At 45.9% G+C, this 16,814-nt stretch overlaps 2 protein-coding genes across 3 annotated transcripts; both read left to right on the plus strand.

The window, feature by feature from the left end:
- The first annotated feature begins 477 nt into the window (after nucleotides 1-477).
- LOC6575277 (G protein-activated inward rectifier potassium channel 3) lies at nucleotides 478-5,997 on the plus strand. 2 transcript variants are annotated; one of them, XM_002001254.4, is made up of 6 exons: nucleotides 478-887; nucleotides 1,347-1,609; nucleotides 4,283-4,557; nucleotides 4,611-5,393; nucleotides 5,459-5,645; nucleotides 5,711-5,997. In XM_002001254.4, exons 2-5 carry the CDS (start codon nucleotides 1,347-1,349, stop codon nucleotides 5,512-5,514), a joined length of 1,377 nt encoding a protein of 458 aa, XP_002001290.2. In that variant the 5' UTR covers nucleotides 478-887; the 3' UTR covers nucleotides 5,515-5,645; nucleotides 5,711-5,997. The 2 variants fall into 2 exon arrangements, with proteins under 2 accessions (XP_002001290.2, XP_015023394.1); XM_015167908.3 differs by lacking the exons at nucleotides 478-887; nucleotides 1,347-1,609 and adding an exon at nucleotides 1,819-2,057.
- Nucleotides 5,998-13,797: 7,800 nt separating this feature from the next.
- Nucleotides 13,798-14,635, plus strand: LOC6575278 (the record flags this gene model as incomplete). The annotated part of the gene is made up of 2 exons (XM_032728243.2): nucleotides 13,798-13,939; nucleotides 14,031-14,635. Coding segments are annotated over 2 exons (579 nt in total), but the record flags the coding sequence as incomplete, so codon positions are not given.
- Between the last annotated feature and the right edge of the window lie 2,179 nt (nucleotides 14,636-16,814).

Genomic DNA, 16,814 nt, shown 5'->3' on the forward strand with positions numbered 1-16,814 from the left:
CCCAATTGCTCTGCCTGCTGTTATCAGACATCCAGATACACAAATATATCAAAGGTGACTACTTTCATGCCCACGGGGAGAAAGTGCATCGCAAATATTACGTATACGCTGACCTTGCGACGTAGCATTGGGTAGCAAGGTCACGCCCGCTAAAAGTGACGACTTTTTCCACTTCTTCTCTGGATTGCAACATCAAATACAGATAAGTAGCACTTATCGCGCTTATCTTCCGCCTCGTTTTCAATTTAAAAATCATTTCAATTGAACTTTTCTCGTATCCACGTATCAACGCGACAATTTCAGCTGGCTGTCTGCGTATCTGTTTCGGCATTTGTATGTGTGAGAGCATCAATCTGCAGTCTGAGTGGGAACTGTCACTGCGAATGAGTGTATGTGTGTGTGTGCGTAACTGAGCTCATTTACAGCGCGCCGCCTTTTGTTCACAACTTTTGTTTAGTTTGATATATTTTTCTTGCCGTCGCAGTCGCAATAGCAGTCGCTGTCCACGTTGCTCGAGCCGTCATTTAATCCGTTGGTTGGACTTACGGAGTAGCTTCTGTGGCGTTGTCATCGCTATCCGTGTATAGTTTCTGTGGCTTGTCTGTGTTTTGCTCTGTCTGCAGCTGCCCGGCCTGCCCTGTCTATCTGTTCATTTCTGGTTCGGCGCGCGTGCAAAAACAAAGCTCAATTTTAGCGGCGTGCGCTGGCCGTACATAAAAAATAGACTGAATTGCTAAAGATGTGCTAAAGCTTGTTTGCATAACGAAAAAGAAGAAGAAAAGAAAACAAGCAGCAAGAAAATTCGATATGCTAGTCTTAAAGGTGTCAATTGATTAAAGAGGTGCTAAAAAAGCTTGAATCTCCTAAGAGCCAAAAATCGCTTAAAGGTGTGTGTGTTTGCCCAACAGATATTTGATGTATTTTTAACACAAGTGCTATAAAGTGCTATTCAGAATACAAATATATTTATATCCAATTTAAATATTCTGTGCTTTGAAATTATAAACAATTTTACCGTTTATCTGATTAAGCTTTGCAGTTTACATCATCCTAAAGTAAACCAAGTGATATAAAAGTGAAGAACTTATGACTGTATATATATTTCGATAATTTATTCGACGAGATATCAGTATATATATACATATGCAATTGATAACAAACTGGTTGCTCTCGTTAACCTGCTCATCTCTGGTTACGTTCGCAAATCTAGTTATGTGTGAAATATTTGTCGCACTTCGCTGCGGCCTGCTCACCAGTTTTCTGTTTGCGCACTTAGCACAACAGAATAGCTGGCAAAATATTGTGATTTACAAGTACTTTAAACTGCCATCAACTGCCTTTCACAGATGCGTTTTAATTTTACAACTCACTCGGCAGCGAATACGACGCCGGCTGCAACAGCAACGACCACGGCGACGGCCAGGTCCAATGAGAAGTCCGCCAAGCCACTCAATCGGCCAACGACCATCGAGGAGGACCCCGATTCGCTGGACAGTGTGATCAGCAATCCGCAGTCGTATCCCATAACGATCGTGCCCAATCGTCCGGCCAGCTTTTATGGCCTCTCCTCCACCAATGGCAAAGCCTTTCAGCGACAGCCCAGCTGCAGGTAAGTCGGCTGAGAGTTGAGCGGGGGAAGGTGGTACGGAGAGGGCGCGGCACCAGCCATTAGGCCTATGTTTACACTCAGCTCTTGTGAACTGCCTAAGTGCTGCCGTCAATAGACATTTATTAGTTAGTACTGCTCTAATTTCTATGGCAAACACTGTAAGCCAAACATTGCTGATGCCCTGGTTGGCCTGAGATCAGTGGTGCCAGCCTCCGATTCAGTCAAGTTTTGTGCGCGAACGGGTCAGTATGCAGGTACCGCTGACCGATGTGCAGGTCCTACAGGACGCTGGCGATGCGGAGGCCGTGGACGGCGACAGGGAGGAAGAAACGTTTGCGCATATGAAGGAGTGGAAGCGCCAGTATATCAGGGGCATCTCCCACACGCCCTCGCAGGCTGGCGTCTACTACGAGGCGCTCAAAGGATCCAGCCACTCGCTGGCCAAGGGGTATTTCCATACATACGCATACATACAAAAATATATAAATATGTTGCTTGCATAACGAGTGACATTCAACTTGAACTTGCTTGCGCTCAATCAGCAGCTCTCTCGTGTGTGTGTGTGTGTGTGTGTGTGTGTGTGACAGATACAAAAGTCTAAAATTACGATTTATTTTACTGATTAGCAGTGCGATGGTTATTTGATTTTAAGTGCTCCGTACGCCGTTTGCTGTTTGTCGTTTGCGGTTGTAATTTATACGGACGCCCACGCAGTCGCAGTCGGCTAGTTGCATTTTTACACAAGCTGCGCGCATTATCTAAACGAGAAGTCGCTCGAATGTTTTCCTATCTGTGCCATAGAAATCGGCTCATTAGCCAGCCCATTCAAATTTTGTCCCACTGTGTATAATGCGGCATTATACACCTGTCAAACGTGAAACGCCCCATGACTTGAACAGATTTTCAAAAGAAATTCAATGGAATCGTTTCTCAGCCGTTAAACGATCCGATTTAAGTTATTGGCCCATCACTATCACATCACGATTTATCAATCAATTGTGCTCACAATTTTCCCACACGTGAGCGATTATGAAATCATTTCCGCAGACGCCTGCCCCTCCCGACGGAGGACGGATCTGGCTGGAGTGTGGATTCAGATACTTTTGGCTGCGTTGGCGTCCACACACACACACACACACACATACACAGTAAAAGTAATTAACAATTAAGTAAGTGCGGCATCTCTTCAAAGCAAAGTGAATCATTTGATTGCCTTCGCTCATCTCGCACATTTTTGTGTTCGAGAGTTGTGGCAGAAATTCGATTAGCGGTTATTTATGGAACCAGCTCAGTGTCAATTAATAGCTCAAGCTCCAAGTGCCAATGGGGTTCAGAGCTAAGTTAATTGCCAGTGCGCCTGGGTCATGTGGGAGCTAAGCCCAAATCTTGCATTGACATTTTTTATGCAATTTTATCTCAGCTGCGATTCATGCAGCGACAATTGGAATTAATTAAACATTAATGTGCATATACTTTAGCTACCAGAAGACATCTCGCCTCGGCTGGAACCAGTTTAGTTCGTTACGTCTGACATTGGCAAATTAAGTGCGCCGTTAATTAGATGCACTTCATTTCCATATCCAAAAGCTGGCAAATACTTTGCTGCTCAAGTGTGCGCACTCAATTTAGACAATTAGCCGAGCTGCCGAGCTGCCGAGCTGCTGAGCTGCTGAGCTACTGAGCTGCTGGGGCAACTGGTGCAGGTCTCGCCAGGCAATTCAATTGCAGACCGACTAAGTGCCATTGAAATGCAAATGGCCTCGAAATAGATCTAATCCCAAATATAGCTGTCCATTTGTGGCGCAGATAACAAAGTTGAAATAATGAAAAAAGTTGAAAAAAGAAAAAACTACTGAGACTTTATTACTTTAACAAAGAAATTAACTCTTTGCCAGACTATACATTTTATAACATGTAATTTAGAAGTTAAGGGGTACAACATATTTTTGAATCTTCGAGAGAATTTATAAATACACATTCTCGGGATACCATTTGTTGACTTATTGCTTAAGAAATTTCCAGAATTAATAATTAAACAGACAAGAGCGCTGTAGTCGGGTCTTCTTGAATAGGAAATACCCTGAATTATGCGAAGAACTTACATTACACATATATCAAAAATTTAAAATTTAAAATGAGCAAAGTGAATTAAGTGAATTAAGTGACTCAAGCTAGCATTATTATTATTTATTTATTTTTTTAAGGAAGTCTTTAGCATATATTTTTACTTAAGTATTATTTAACATATAAATCTAGTAATTACTTAATAATTGCAGTAGTCCTATTTACAGTCATGTGCAGAATATGTACATCAATTCATATCTTATTTAATTAGCTTAAAGCCAAACACATTTATTTAGATAGGACTTTAGAGCGAGTTTCTCCTATTTGCTATTATTAATTTTAGCAAAGCCTTGCCACTGCAAGCGTCTTAGTGAACATGTAGGGAAGTGTCTCTGCTTGCATGTTTATTTATTTGTTCTTGGACAGCTTTTAGATTCAGATTAATTCTGTTTAGGGTGTGAAAGGTAAGCTTAATTTCTTCTTTTATGTATTTATTTTTATTTTTATTTTTTTTTGGCAATTTCTGCTAGTGCAAAGACTGTAACATATTTTCGGGCGGTTATTTAAATTTTCCTGCACGTCCATCTAAAGTCATCAATCGCTTTGTAGGTCTCGCAACTTTCGGCCTGGCAGCATGCGACGCGTGCGCCGTCGCGCCGTCTTCAAGAACGGCGACTGCAATGTGGTGCAGAAGCATCTGCAGCGCAGGCGGGTGCGCTTCCTCCAGGACATGTACACCACGATGGTGGACTGGCAATGGCGCTGGACACTGCTGGCCTTCGCAATGAGTTTCATACTGTCTTGGCTGTTCTTTGCACTGATCTGGTGGCTCATTATGTATACGCACGGTGATCTTGAGGAACTGCACCTGCCGCACAACCAGGGTAAGTCTATGTCACAGCTGAGCCAAGCAGATGAGCTGATGAGTATACTTTAGAGGAGTCCGGCTGGGCGCCTTGTGTCTCGGCCATTGACGGCTTCACCTCCTGCTTTCTGTTCTCGATCGAGACGCAGCACACGATCGGCTACGGCGTGCGCACCACGTCACCCGAGTGCCCCGAGGCCATATTCATGATGTGCTTCCAGTCCATATATGGCGTGATGTCATCGGCGTTCATGGCCGGCATTGTCTTCGCCAAGATGACACGCGCCAAGCAGCGTGCCCAGACGCTGCTGTTCTCCAAGCACGCGGTGATCTGCCAGCGCGACGGCTGCCTCTCGCTGATGTTCCGCGTGGGTGACATGCGGAAGTCGCACATTATTGGCGCCGGCGTGCGGGCCCAGCTCATAAGGACACGCACCACCAAGGAGGGCGAGGTGATGACGCAGCACTTCACAGAGCTGCAGATAGGCACGGACGACTCGGGCTCCGACTTGTTCTTCATCTGGCCCATGGTCATCGAGCATCGCATCGACGAGAACTCGCCGCTCTACAACATGAATGCCACCGATATGCTGCAGGACAAGTTCGAAATCGTCGTCATACTGGAGGGCACCGTCGAGTCGACGGGGCAGTCGACGCAGGCGCGATCGAGCTACATCAATACGGAGATCCTGTGGGGCCACCGCTTCGATCCCGTCGTCCTGTACAACAAGGACTTGCAGGCTTATGAAATCGACTATGCGCGCTTCAACGAGACCACCCAGGTGGACACACCCCTCTGCAGCGCCCGCGAGCTGAACGAGATCTACAAGATACAGGAAGGCTTCCGTACACCAGGTTTGATTTCATAACGATGATTATTCTCACAACTCTCTAATGCTTTCTGTCCATTGTCACTGCAGAGACGACCTTCACCATGCGTCAGTTGTCCAACAATCATTCCGATCAGGCCTCATAAGCATTTGTGCCGTTCAAACTTTGTTTTCCTATTTGTTGCTATCTACATATATATATATGCATAGTTTATAGTAGTTGTAGTTGTTGCTCCTCGTTTGTCAACCAGCCTGCTTCGTGTTCCCCCGTCCCCAAGTAAGTTGACCCATGGCAGTATCTGGAGATTTTGTAAAATAATCTCTCTCCATCTCACTCCTTAGCCTCTGCTCAGATGCGCAGCTCACCCAATCCCTCAACGACCTCCACGCTCTCCAACAGCTCCGGCTACAGTTCCTGGTGCGGCCATCCGCAGCGGCCGCGTCGCCTGCGCTGGCAGCTGTCGCTGCCCTTGCAGAGAGGCTGTTCTATCGACACGTGAAACTTACGAGTACTTTTCTTTGATTACTTACTGCTTACAAAAATAAGTTAATAAATGCCTGAGCTTTTAGTGTACACAAATTACACGTTCAGCGATTCATATAAATGACACATAATTGCCATTAAACCACTTCGACGGGTTTCACTTGGGAATCGGCAGTCGGCAGTCGGCAGTCGGCAATTGCGATTGCGCTATGCGACTCGGCCCAGCCCACTCATCAGGTATCATTAATAATCGCACTGCGAATTATCAAAGCAAAGGTGCCAAAAATTTACTCAGCACTTAGCCAAAGAAACAAGTATGAAAGCTCTAGTTGGTCGGTGCTCGACTAGGAGATACTCTGAACTAAACTATATATCTTTTAATTGTGCAGGGTAAGTAAGTAAGTATATAAGCAGATAATAGTCTTAATTCAAAATTAAATTTATATATTGCAAGAAAATAAAAACTAGTAACAACCGACAGTGCTTAAAAATATTACACGCCCCGAACTTGTTAAGTCGAGAGTTATAAAATGCAAATGGATTGAGCTCGTTGAAACTAAACCCATCTAGCTGGCTATGATTAATACCTAAAAATTTGCTAATTACTTAAATTGAAAAAGATTGCTAATAAAATATAAATAAAATAAAATAAATGAATCAAATAGTTCAGAGGTCCTCGATAACGAGCAGCGATAACTCTAATATAGAAATAATGTCGGACAAACAAACAGAAAGATGGACATGATGGACGGACGGATAGACATGGCTAAGGACTTGATTCGGCTTTTTTCATTGTCACATAATCAGGGTAAATTTCATTTTGATTGATATACTCAAAGCTGAGGCAAGCTTTGAAGGATTCTAAATTGACTCAGCTTGTAGTCAGTGTCAAAATTATATATACTTCCTGGGTCCGCCTTCTTCTGCCTGCCTTTTTAACATGCCCCGATTTCCAATTTTAATGTGGGTAACCACAACGTGTTTGTGTCCGAAGTCTGTTTCATTTGTGGGCGCGCGAATTGATGTGACCTGGAATGGCGCTAACGCAAAACATTCATATCCTTTTAATTGAAATTGAATCAATAACTCTTATTTGCGCAAACTAATCAACACTAAATTATAACACTCACAAACAGCTTGAATATTTATTATCACATTTATCACAGCGCCCAGCGACCAGCGACTGGGGCTAATGAAATGTGGGTGTGGGTCAGACATCTGTGTGCAGGCTGTGCGCTGTGCTGCCCCGGCCATGCAATGCCAGATTTCAGCAACTCTATTACAACAATTACAGTGGATATTCGAAAATGAAAACAAAATGAACACTGGCCTGCCATCGGCGAGGGGCGGCAACCGTTGAGTGCTGTGCCGTGCCATGCTGAGCTGAGCTGAGCTGAGCTGTGTGTCCTTAACCCACATTTGGCAGCGGGCCACGCCAGTCCAGGCTTGACTCAAACAGACTGCAACTGAAACTGAAACTGACTCTGAGACTGACTCTGACTCTGACTGAGTCTGAGCTTTGGGAGTATGTTTAATTACTTGTTAAATGTTTGTCGTGCTTATCAGCTAGCGAGCATATTTAAAAGCGCACAGCGCTGCCCATTAGCCGGCCAGACGTGGCAGAAGCTGTGGCTCAGGTGACATGCGTCGCAGTGGCAATGGTTGTGGCGGGGGCAGGGGACATGTGGCGGTCTATCGAGTGATTGTCCCAGCTAAACGTGCTCGTATCTGCCGGCTGACTACGTGGCCCAGCGTGCCTGACTCTGACTCTGGCTGAAATTAAAATATTATTGGCGGCTCAAAACGTTACAGGCAGCGCGCGCTGCATGTGGCACGAGCACTGGCACGTTTCAAAGACAAAAGCGCCACCCAAATGGTTTTGGCCTCTACCTCTGGCTTTGATCGTAGCAATTCATATTTCCCCGAAAAACTCCATGCACACGTGTGAGTGTGTGTGTGTGTGGGCATGGTAAATAATTGTTCGTGTCATTTTTAATGTGGCACATACAAATTCGACTATTTGAAGTATTTATGTATATCATGAGCTTTAGATGCAGCAGTCCGTGAGCGACTTTTGGCTTCCCATGGCTCGGCTAAGTGGCCCCAAACACGCCTTAAAGCTGCTAGCTGTCAGCACACTCATAGCCAGAGTTCGTTTCGTTCACTAGCTGGCATTTTATTGTTCCAAGCTCAAAAGCGAGAAAATATGTGGTCCGCTTGATATTTAGCAGCCGTGCATGCGGCAGGCAGCAGCCTAATAAAGACATCAATTGGACGATGACTCAAGCTCAGGCTGAGGCTGCAGCTGAGCCGGCGACTGAGGCGGCGACTGAGACTTACGGGTAAGTGCAGGCGAGTTCCTGTAAAACAAGCTTAAAATTAACTGCGCTCGCAGCGCGAAAATGGCAACGGCAACAAAGGGTAGAACATGCTACATAACTCATCCATAATCAACACTGTTTACATAAATTTCAAAAATTATTACACGGCAACAGAGATGAGAGATGCGAGATGAGGGACGAGAGAGATGGGAGCTGCAGGAGAGACTGCAAGGGCCCCCAGACGATGTCTGCGGCTGGGCCGCGGCTCGTGATGAATGCTTAAATAATGCGCTTAACCCTGTGCGAACATAATTTATGGTGTGCAGATATACATGAGTATAGCAATACGAGTATATGACTATATGAGCACATGGGCTTGAATATGCGAGCTCGGGTCCGGCAGTGTCCCATGCAACACACGCTGTTTTCATTGTTATTACACGGACATTGCCGTTGCCGTTGCCGTTGCCGCTGACCGCACGCCCCACTCCAGCTCCCGCTGCTGCCACTTTGCTCAAATTGATTAATTACGGTCATTTTTGCAGCAGCAACAACAGCAGCAGCCGCAGCAGCAGCAGCCACAAACGCTGCATAAGTAGCATAAATGCCATAAGAGATGGCCTGGAAGCCACGTTCAAACTTTAAGTCATTTGCCAGTAAGGACAAAGCCGCCAAAAATGAAATTACTCAAGCGTAGCGAACGGCCCACAGACGGCGCAGACGGACATATAAAGCGCACGCGAGAGACAGAGATACATAGAGAGAGGTGAGAGGGAGAGGGAGAGAGAGAGAGAGAGAGAGAAACTCGAGTCTCAGCATCAGCTACGGCTTCAAGCGTTGACGATTTTGCCGCTATGTGCAGCAATTGATTTAAGTTACTCCCGAAAACTTACAAAGTGATTGAGTGCGCGAGAGACAGACGACGAGATGGGGAAAGAGACAGATAGCCTGGCCATATCTTTACGACATAGCGCATAACTACATGCATAATGATGTATATAAAAGTGGCAGGAGGCCTTTGGCCCCTGCTGCCTGTTCAGCTGCCCATAATATGCATTTTATGTTGCAATAACAAATTTCACAGTACAAAGTCGGCGCAAAAGGGTTAAGTGCAGGACACTACGCTTAACACACTGGAGCCGTTGTCGTTGCCGTTGTCGTTGCCGTTGCCGTTGCCGTCGCCGTTTGCCTTGGGCGTCTTATGCTTGGCTGCATAATATTGAAATTAATTAGTTTTGATGGAAATTATTAAGTAATTTTTATGCTGGCAGCAAATGAGTGCAGAGTGGACGATGCTGCTGCTTGTTTTTGTTCGCTTTGTTTTCGCATTGTTCCTTAATTATATTTATTAAATAACATAATAAATTAGCGCTGCACTTGTTGCGCTGCCCGCTCCAATTAAGGAAGTGCCACTCGCTGCAAAACTGAACTGAAACGAAACCCCATCAACTGAGTCTGAGAGCCAGGCCAAATTGGCTATCGGGCGACCGGTTATGATGTATTTTTCCTCGTTGATAAGGGGGCCTTAATTTAAAATCTGCATACATTTTTGGGTCCGTTGCATTTTGCAATGACTGGCGGGCTGGCGGATAGCCGGACTGGCCGAGTGGCGGGCCGGCGGGCAGACTCTGCCTGTCATCCGAAATCCGCCAAAATAAAAATCAAAATCAAAATGACAATCAAGAGCGGCACAGGTCGCCTTTCTGACAGATCTCACGTTGGAGTGGACGTCGGAACTGTCAAAAATAACACTTGAGCGGTGTGGAGAAGCTGCAGGTTATTATTATTATTATATTTTTTATATTTTTATTTCATTTTTCCTTTATACATGCGACTTTTTTCATTTTTTTGATACTACGGATTTGCCTTTTTGGCGGCTTTTGATCTGAAGTGAAGGTAATTTAGCAAACTTCAACTGCCACAAAAGAAATTGCAAAATAATAAACATACACACACACAGGAACACACTTGAGCCCTTGGCCAAAAGGGGCCAACTATAAGCCTTGACGAGCTTAAGATAAATGCATTCGCAGTTTCACTTTGTCCGACATTGTATGTGGCGAATTATGGCAGATCTTGGCGCGATCTTAGCGCTATCTTAGCGATATCTGCTAATTTATATATGCTGTATAATGTCTCACAGCGCAACACAGCATTTACATAGCCCGCTCATAAAGGGCAGCATAAATATTAGCTCTTGGTTTTAGTAGCCGTCATTGATCTAACGCTCTTTGTTTCGCTTATCTTTACGGCTCAATTTGTCTTTGTGTCTATTGCGAATCATTAGCGTAGATTTATGAATCGATAAACTCATACACCCATCAGCCTTTTCACATGCAAAACAGTTCAGACTACGCTTCCATTGCCTCGTAGGCCGTGAACCTTTCACATTTACACATAACTTTTGGAAAGTTTGATGTTTACGAAAATGAACTGGAAGTTTTATGGGAACATTTGATATCGCAACCAAAGTTCTTCGCGCGGCCATTAGCGATTTGCAAATGTGCGTTGTTATTTGGTGTACGCACATCGACTTTATCGGCTTAATGATCCATAATAAAATTATGGCCGCAATCAGAAATCAATAACAGTTTTTTTATCCACTCGAGTTGGAGAAAGTAATTATTGGCCAGTCAAGTGGCCACGACAGCACCAGCAGCTTATCCGATAAGAGACAAGCTGGTGGATAACATAGCGGCTGCGGCTCAGATGAAAGCGGGCGGACAGGGCCAGGGGCAGGGGCAAGGGCGTGCTGGGGCGTGCGTTAGGCTACGTCCTGTACGCGCCTGTGGCTCGTTTGCGCCCATCGTCACTTGATTGAAGCCAGTGAGTGGCTGAGGCGCAGCCAAATGCAGAAGCAGTCAACAAATCAACGCCAGGGCGAACAAGATGAACGGCATTTAAGGGCAGCGTCAGGGACAGCAATCACTAACTGACCTACAGCAGCAGACGGAGCGGCCAAGTCGGGCCAGCTTTTATTGATGCAAATTGTATGCCTCGGGGCCTGTAATCACCTTCCTGCCGAGCGCTGTGCGTGTAATTTGATCGACAACTGGCCCGACTACGACTTCGGCCCGAACTGCATCTCGATTTCATTCCCCTCGTTGGCTGCTCGGCTTGTTCTCTCTCATCTTGGCTGTGTATCTTGACAGATGCTTGATAGGCGACTGGAAACTGGGTCACATTCTGATGGGAAACTCACTTAAGTCGCATGATGGGGCGAATACGTTAGGGCGCCATCTAGCGGCGCCAAACATTATTCAGAAATGTATCGGCTGGCACAGCCCTATTGTTGCTGATTTCTCAATTCGCGCCGCTTAACAAACGGATTGGCGCGGAGAGGGCAACAACCTTGTGCATGGCTTTGCCAGAGTCTGGCGTGTCCTTGCCGTGTAACAAGCCTTAAATAGCTTCAATTACAGTGGTCCTCAGCTGGACATGCATAGCATTGCATAATGCCTGGCCATTGGCTTCCCTCTATGCAGATACAGATGCAATTAAACCGGACAGACTGACAGGCGCTGCAGCACTCATCAAGTAGGCGGCTCTCGGCAGCGGCCATAACAACGACAGCACGACAGGAGGTCATGTCACGCAAATATCCATTAACACATCATAAAAATTAAAAATTAAGAAACCTTACGATGCAGCCACCACACTACAAAGAACAGCTACAATGCCTACAACAACTGGAGGGTCATAATAAGCCAACCGCAATGGCTGGAAAAAATTCAACAACAACAACAAAAATAAAGAAGAAAAAATGCAAAATAAAACGTCAAGAAATGCCACGATAATCAGAGGCAGGTAAAAAGTGAAACCGGTAATTATGTATTATGTATGCACGCCACCAACGCGGCAGATTAAAATAAGCTACCGCTGCAGCCATAGCTGGAGCCGGAGAGTAGTCGCAGGACAACTCGGCCCGGGACAGAGCATCACGATGGGGGTGACTGTGTGGTGTGGTGTGGAGTGGGCAGTGCTTAGTTACGACCCACGCAGCACCGACCCGGGCCCTGGTAAGTAGGAAATATCTTCTCTCTTTTTGGCAATTTACGTGCTACGATGTGCGACGCGCAAACAAAAGACTTAAGCGACGAACTTGCAATAATATAAATTTCACTTAATTGCAAAAACAAAGGCTGTCTGGCTGCCTTCTGGCTGTTGGCTGTTGGCTGTTGGCTGCCTTGCTGGCTGGTCAGAGATTTAAAAGCTGGCGGACATGCCAACTACGAAATGCATTAAATCGATAAAGGCAGCACAAATAAATGAGTTCAACACGCAAACGAAATTTTAATGCAATCGCAGCCAAAAAATATGCAAAGCACATAAAATTAAGCAAAAATCGCAATAACAACCGCAACGGCAACGGCAACGGCTCGCAGAACATTTATCTCTTACTCTACTCTCTCGATTCCATTGAAATTGACTTGCAGGTTGCGGCCAAGTTAGCCACGGACGGCTCTTCGGGCCGCTTTCCGTATCGTCAGCTGGAAATTTGTCTCCACGGCACTGCACAGTAGCTTATTTCCAGTTGCTGTTGTTGTTGTTGTTGCTGTTCTTGTTATTATCGGGGTAATACGAAAAGTTTTGTATACGAGTGCCACGCTGTCAAGCTTAATTTCTGGCGGGGCTATGCAGGCAGGCAATGACAGTGAATATGGCTCGTAATTTTTCGACGCTGTAAGTGTTAAAGTCAACAATCGTGAGAAAAGAATTTTATTGTTTTTGTTTTTTTCCCCCAGTATATATGTGTGTGTATGTGTAGCTGCACTTTTTGTGGCCACTGAAGGTCACTTCGCCTTGATCGCTGGCTCTACGTTTGTTTGTCTGAGTGGCTCCGATTTTATGTGCGCCTTTAAAATTTCAGTTTCTGTTGATTCTTTTTTTTATTTTGTTCAATTTTGTTTACGTCTCTTTTTGACTCTTTTGGCTTTTTGGTTTTCTCGGTTTCTGCCTTTGCCCATTGCCTCACATGATGCCTGGCAGCGGCCGCTGTCAGCCTTTGTCTTGCCTTTATTATACATATATAGCACATATATACACTTTATATACATATATATACTATATATTTTGTTTTATTTTTCGGCTCGGCTGTGGCTCATGTTAAATTGTCCGTTTCATGTTTCTTTTTAAATGTCAGTTGTAATTTGTTGTATTAACCCATACCACATGAATTATGTTTAGTTCGAATGTAATTGATTTGAATGCAATTTGAATGAATCGGGCAACTGCAACAATAACAGCAACAACGGCAACAGCAACAATGGCAACAGCAACGGGTGCAGTTGCTTCGTCGTTGGAGTCGGAAAAGCCAAGATTGAAAATTGCAATCAACTTTGACCAAGATTTAATAAAATTATTCAATTTTTCCCAGACAACGAACGGTTATGGTTCTTAGGCCAACTTCACGTTATGTGAGCAGCGGGATAATGGCCTGCCTGCCAGGGGCTACTTAGCTGCGCTAAGAGGGTGCCATGGTAGTCAAGATCAATCAAAGTTCATCATCATAAGCCACAGCGTTTAGCACACACAGCAAACATTGTCGCGGGCCTTGAAGTAGTGGTAAAAGTCAAGATTATCGCACTTGATGCCATGGCTTTTCAAACAATTATTATTCGATAGTTGAAAGTCAAATTTCATCAAGTAGGCAGTGGCTGCTCTATCGCTTTTGTTATTTTATCGGAAACCCTGAGGCAAAAATTCGAGCGCTTCGTTTGCTATATTTGAGCTATCGACGGTGTCCTTTAAAGCGAACTCAGACTTGTAAGCAAGTGTCGTTGAATGAGTGTTTGTGCATTTCCTTGTTGGTCCGTTATCATGAAGACTAACCCCTACCCATGCATATTTTGTTTAGATGAGCAACAGCGGCCTTGTCGCTTGCCGTGCAGCCATTCGTTTTGCACGGATTGTTTAGAGCGCTATTTGCAGGTGAGAGGCGATCCTCGGTGCCCGCTGTGCCGTCGCGTGTTTCAGGTGAGCGCTCGAGGAGCAGCTGAAGCATCCAATGACAGCACCACAGACCCAGATACGCATGTTGTCCCAGCAGCCATGCCAGCCACGCCAGAACCAGCCCTTCCCGATGCCGATGCAGATCTGCGAAGTCCCGACTATATGCACCTCCTCGACATCGACATCGATATGCTGAACGACACTTTGGTACTGACGCTCACGGAGCAGGAGATTCGTCTATTTGCCAACCTGTACGACGAGGTCATGCGCGAGGATCAACGCCAAAGTGCGCCGGCAGAGTCAGCGGATGCCTGGAGTATGCGGGGCATGCTGGGAATCTAATGTAATTGTTGTAGGGCCACAGCAATGTTGCTTGTTTCTTTCTTCATACTCTGTCAATTTTATTTTTATGTGCCTGTTTCTTGTATTTTTCCGTGTTTGTTTGTTTGCCATTTACATACTCTAAATACCTGCATATAGCGCGGCAATAAAATATGGTAAGATAATCAATTAATTAGTAAAAAGTTGGAAATATGCCCCAGCTCATTGGACAAATCAGACTGAACCAAAGATGAGATTGCTTTTTAATTGATAATTACATCTCTTACAAGATAAAGCCAATCTCATGTCTGACCCGCTGCTCTAAGCCATAAATCGTGTAAATCAATTGCCGCAGAATATAATCTTCAGTTGAGGCAATTAGAGCTACATATTGCAGTCATTGTATGCTCAGATAGGAACGTGTCTTTCGATCATTTGCATCTGCAACGTCTGCAGCCAAATTGTTGGCCAATAACACGCCATCGATCAGAGACGTCGCATGTGCCGCGGCTGCTAACTGCTGGGGCAGCTTAATTAGACGCTTAGCCTGGCTAATTGCAGCGATCTGGCCAGGCTGCTCCAGATAATTGATAAGCCTCGGCTGCAGATGAACAGCTAATGATGGCAATTAAGAACAGCAACAACAACAGCAGCAGCAGCAGCAGCAGCCGCAGCAGTCGAAATGGTGCAAAATTGTTTATTAAATGCTCATGGCTGACCATTGGACAACGGGCAGCTCAGGCCTAGCCCAGCTTCGGGTCTCTGGGCCAGCTGGGGTGTTCATTTGTTTGTTTGCGGCTCTGCACGGCAACGTTGCCAGTCTTTATCGCTACGAATCATTTTTGGTTTTGCCATTTTGACAGCGTTTTGAGTCAACAACATGGCCCGCTCGTTGCCGCATGCAAAAGATACAAATCTAAGCTGCACATTATGCAATTGGCAATGCAATCGTGCGACTGCCCCACCGCAGCCGCAGCCGCAGCCGTAGCAGCCGCAGTCACAGCGAAACTATCTCATGGATTTGCGCAATTTGTCATCCATCCTGCGCAGGCGGCAGCTGTCCCCAATGCCCCATTCCCCCTGTCATCCATCCACCATCCTTTGCTACCAAGTGCGTGCGAGGGCGTGGCCGTTGAACAGTTTTATTGATAACGCTTGCCATCGTGCTTTGATATTGCGTTCAGTTAGCCAATTATTAATGCCCGTTGTCGGCGAGCCGCGTGTAATTTGTGGCAGTTGCTGCTGCCGCTGAAACGCGATATGCCCAAATTACTTTTGAGCATTCGCTCGCTGCATTTTACATTTGCAACTGCATTTATGAATGTCGCTGGCGATGGCATCGTCAACATCTGATCTAACATGCAGGCAAACATTTTTATCGCCGATTAGGCCCAGCCGATAACCCCAGTCGATGGCGATGCTAGGCGCTGGCACAGGTAGCTCTGCTGGTAAGCTGGCTCAGCCTTTGCTTGAGCCTGATATGGAATGGATATGGTAAGTATATAGGTGCCTGCCTATATAGGCATGTTCAGTTCTCATCGCTCGAGGTGGAGCGCTGCTTTCAACATTTAGTGGCAGGCTTGTTGCTGGTATCGCAAGTCATTTGTCAAATTGCTAAACTGACATTAAAGCCGCTTCGGTGGGTCGATAAACGCGCCGCAAATTTGACATTTCGCTGGCGATGATCGATGCATATCCAGGGAGTGCAACCTGGTGACATTTTTGCGCCAATTTCGGTCGCTGGGGCATCAGTTAAGCAACAGCAACAGCAACAGTCGCGGCAACAGCAACAACTGGCGAGCTCTGTGCGCATTTTTCGCTTTCAGTTTGCATGCGTGGGAGTTGCACGAATTGTGTCGTTAAATAATGCGCCATGTCGGCAAATCCTGCACGAGGAAGAGGCCCAAGACGGCGCAGAGCGAGGGCGAAGCTAAAACTGGTTGGCAGCTTAGAGCGGAAGCGACGATGCTGCCTGCCGTTGTAGTTGTAGTTGCTGTTGTTGCTGATGCTGTGGCTGATGCCGCAAAAGGCAACGGGCAACTGGCAACAGCCAACTGGAGCAGCGTTTTGGGTGGCCGTCATGCCGGCCTTGCATTTGATATTGCAGCAGCCGCTTTGTTTAATTGATAGACGACCCACGCCGGCGACAAAGCTGCGCCAGCCATGCGGCACGCGATTTAACTGTTGCTCTTTGTTGTTGTTGTTGCTGTTGCTGTTGCTGTTACCGTGGCTGTTGCTGAGTTCGCCTTTGCCAAAGCCGCCAGTGGCAGAAAACCCATCGAACTCAAACTGTGCGCGCACGCGCATGCAACAAACGGCGACGGCGTTGACAGATTGATGCCCCCAACAGCCGCACGGGCATCGACTA

The sequence above is a fragment of the Drosophila mojavensis genome, unplaced genomic scaffold, assembly GCF_018153725.1.
Source record: "Drosophila mojavensis isolate 15081-1352.22 unplaced genomic scaffold, ASM1815372v1 contig_231, whole genome shotgun sequence".
NCBI classification, from domain to species: domain Eukaryota; kingdom Metazoa; phylum Arthropoda; class Insecta; order Diptera; family Drosophilidae; genus Drosophila; species Drosophila mojavensis.

Coding starts and splice junctions, on each gene's coding strand:
- LOC6575277 (XM_002001254.4), top strand. CDS start 1,347: ATGCGTTTTAATTTTACAACTCACTCGGCAGCGAATACGACGCCGGCT. Junction 1,610..4,282: donor CAGCGACAGCCCAGCTGCAG/GTAAGTCGGCTG, acceptor ATCGCTTTGTAG/GTCTCGCAACTTTCGGCCTG. Junction 5,394..5,458: donor GGAAGGCTTCCGTACACCAG/GTTTGATTTCAT, acceptor TTGTCACTGCAG/AGACGACCTTCACCATGCGT.